The sequence below is a fragment of the Cricetulus griseus genome, chromosome 2 (genome assembly GCF_003668045.3).
Source record: "Cricetulus griseus strain 17A/GY chromosome 2, alternate assembly CriGri-PICRH-1.0, whole genome shotgun sequence".
Taxonomy (NCBI): Eukaryota; Metazoa; Chordata; class Mammalia; order Rodentia; family Cricetidae; genus Cricetulus; species Cricetulus griseus.
The window spans coordinates 294,724,974-294,726,854 of NC_048595.1; the positions used below are offsets into that span (position 1 = coordinate 294,724,974).

At 37.7% G+C, this 1,881-nt stretch overlaps 1 protein-coding gene across 1 annotated transcript; it reads right to left on the reverse strand.

The window, feature by feature from the left end:
• Nucleotides 1–901: 901 nt before the first annotated feature.
• On the reverse strand, nt 902–1,603 carry LOC100753643 (uncharacterized protein C9orf85 homolog). Its single transcript, XM_035438773.1, has 2 exons — nt 1,510–1,603; nt 902–1,377 (listed from the first exon to the last, which is right to left on the reverse strand). The coding sequence occupies exons 1-2, from the start codon at nt 1,601–1,603 to the stop codon at nt 902–904; spliced, it is 570 nt and encodes a 189-aa protein (XP_035294664.1).
• Nucleotides 1,604–1,881: the final 278 nt, after the last annotated feature.

The window sequence follows — 1,881 nt, forward strand, 5'->3', positions numbered from 1 at the left end:
TACATTTTTATTAACAGAATAATTGAGGTGATTGTTCTGGAATAATATGCAGAGAAAGAGAATGAGTGATATAGCTTCAGAAATATATAGGACACATGAAATATATGTCACCTTTTCATATGCAAATAACGTGGTGGAATGATTAGTCTGGGAATTTTATTGAAAAATATTTTCTACATATAGAACTCAACTCTTCACACTTTGATAGTTTATATTATTCTTACTTTACATTATACAGTACAAATGCACTTTGGAAAAGAAAACACACTAGATAGTACACATACAGTGGAAATAGGAATTCAGAAGTCTCTTGTTAGGGGTTACAGATAAATTTTAGTAAGTGGGCTAATTCATCAACATGGAATCCCTAGATGTTGACAATCAACTGCACTCTCACCCTAATAGGCGTTGATATGTACTTAGGACTTGGCAGTTGCTGAAGAATCTTCAACTGCCTTTCCAGTGTTGCAAAAGAAAAGGAAAAAGCAAAACACTTCTATTTAAACACTTCTATTTAAGGCAATGTTAGTGAAAAGAAGATGGCTTTAGAAACCCCCTCTGTAGTTTTGATTTCATAACTGCAAACACACATCTGTAGGCTTAGCAGAGAACTGGAGGAAGAAGTCACTAAAAACTCAGAGCTCAGTTGTACAGTCCTAGTTGTTCTCTCTCTCCTCTCTCTCTCTCTCTCTCTCTCTCTCTCTCTCTCTCTCTCTCTCTCTCTCAGCAGCTTAAGTTTTATTGTGAAAACCTGAAAGTTTCTGTTGTTCAAAAGTTATAAAAAACTTACATTGCTCATGTGTCGGCTCTCCCTATTTTGAAGAGCCCTTTCTGACCGCCTCACTAGGACGTCAGTATGTTCACTGAGCCCTCTGCAGCTGAGTCTGTGCTGTCAGGCCACCTAAGAGTCTCCATCTTTGTCATCCAAGTCAGTGCCAGTATCTAGATCCTCCTCACTGTCTTCCTTCCCTTTGCAGCTTCTGTGGTTGGAACCTTGATTTTCAGTATTTACTGAAGTTTTGGGTTCTTTATTAAATGGAATAATGATGTCTTCTTTCTTCCCACATTTTGCACAAACTTCAAGTTCACAGGCACATGGTCTACACACAATGTGGTAAGAGTCCTTCACTGTCTTTTGCAAATATTTAATACACTTCTTAGGTTTTGACAGTGGTTTGTACTTGCTGTATTTTACATACCACTCAAGAACTTCTTTGCAGCGCTGACATACTCCATCATGAAGTTTTGCATTAATTTTCTTGGTCTGAACACTCTTATCGAACTTGTTATTTTTGAAAGTGAACATATACTGGTGCTTCTGAGGCCTGGACCAAGTCACATTGCCTTTCTGGGAACTTATCACCAAATCACAAGCACCTCAAATTGGTGCAGCCCGTCAGTTACAGGAAAGAGGCTAGTTGTTCTTTGTTTATTTGTGTGTATGTGTGTTTCTGTGAGCCTTTGTATATGTATGTGTGCCACTGTTAACTCCCGGTGGCCAGACAACACCTGGAAGGTGGTTCTCTGCTTTCACTTTGTGACTCCACAGATTAGAACTCAGGCCATCGGGCTTGGAGACAGGCACTTTAACCTTCTGATCCATCTCGCCTGCACACTAGTTCTTTCTATCTGAAGAAATTATAGAAAAACTTGAAGCAGTTCAATATAGCTCAAAATGTTTGCTCCACATTCTAAGGTATCTACTTGGTGTTAAAATTCTAATGGGGGAAAATATCTTGTTGGGATGAGGCTCAGTGACATAACACTTGCTTAGCATGTACGAAGCCTAGAGTTTGATCCCAGAATTAATAATAAAATAATATTAAAATATTAATTATAAAATAACAATAAAATAATAATAAGTGGTATTTATATATGACA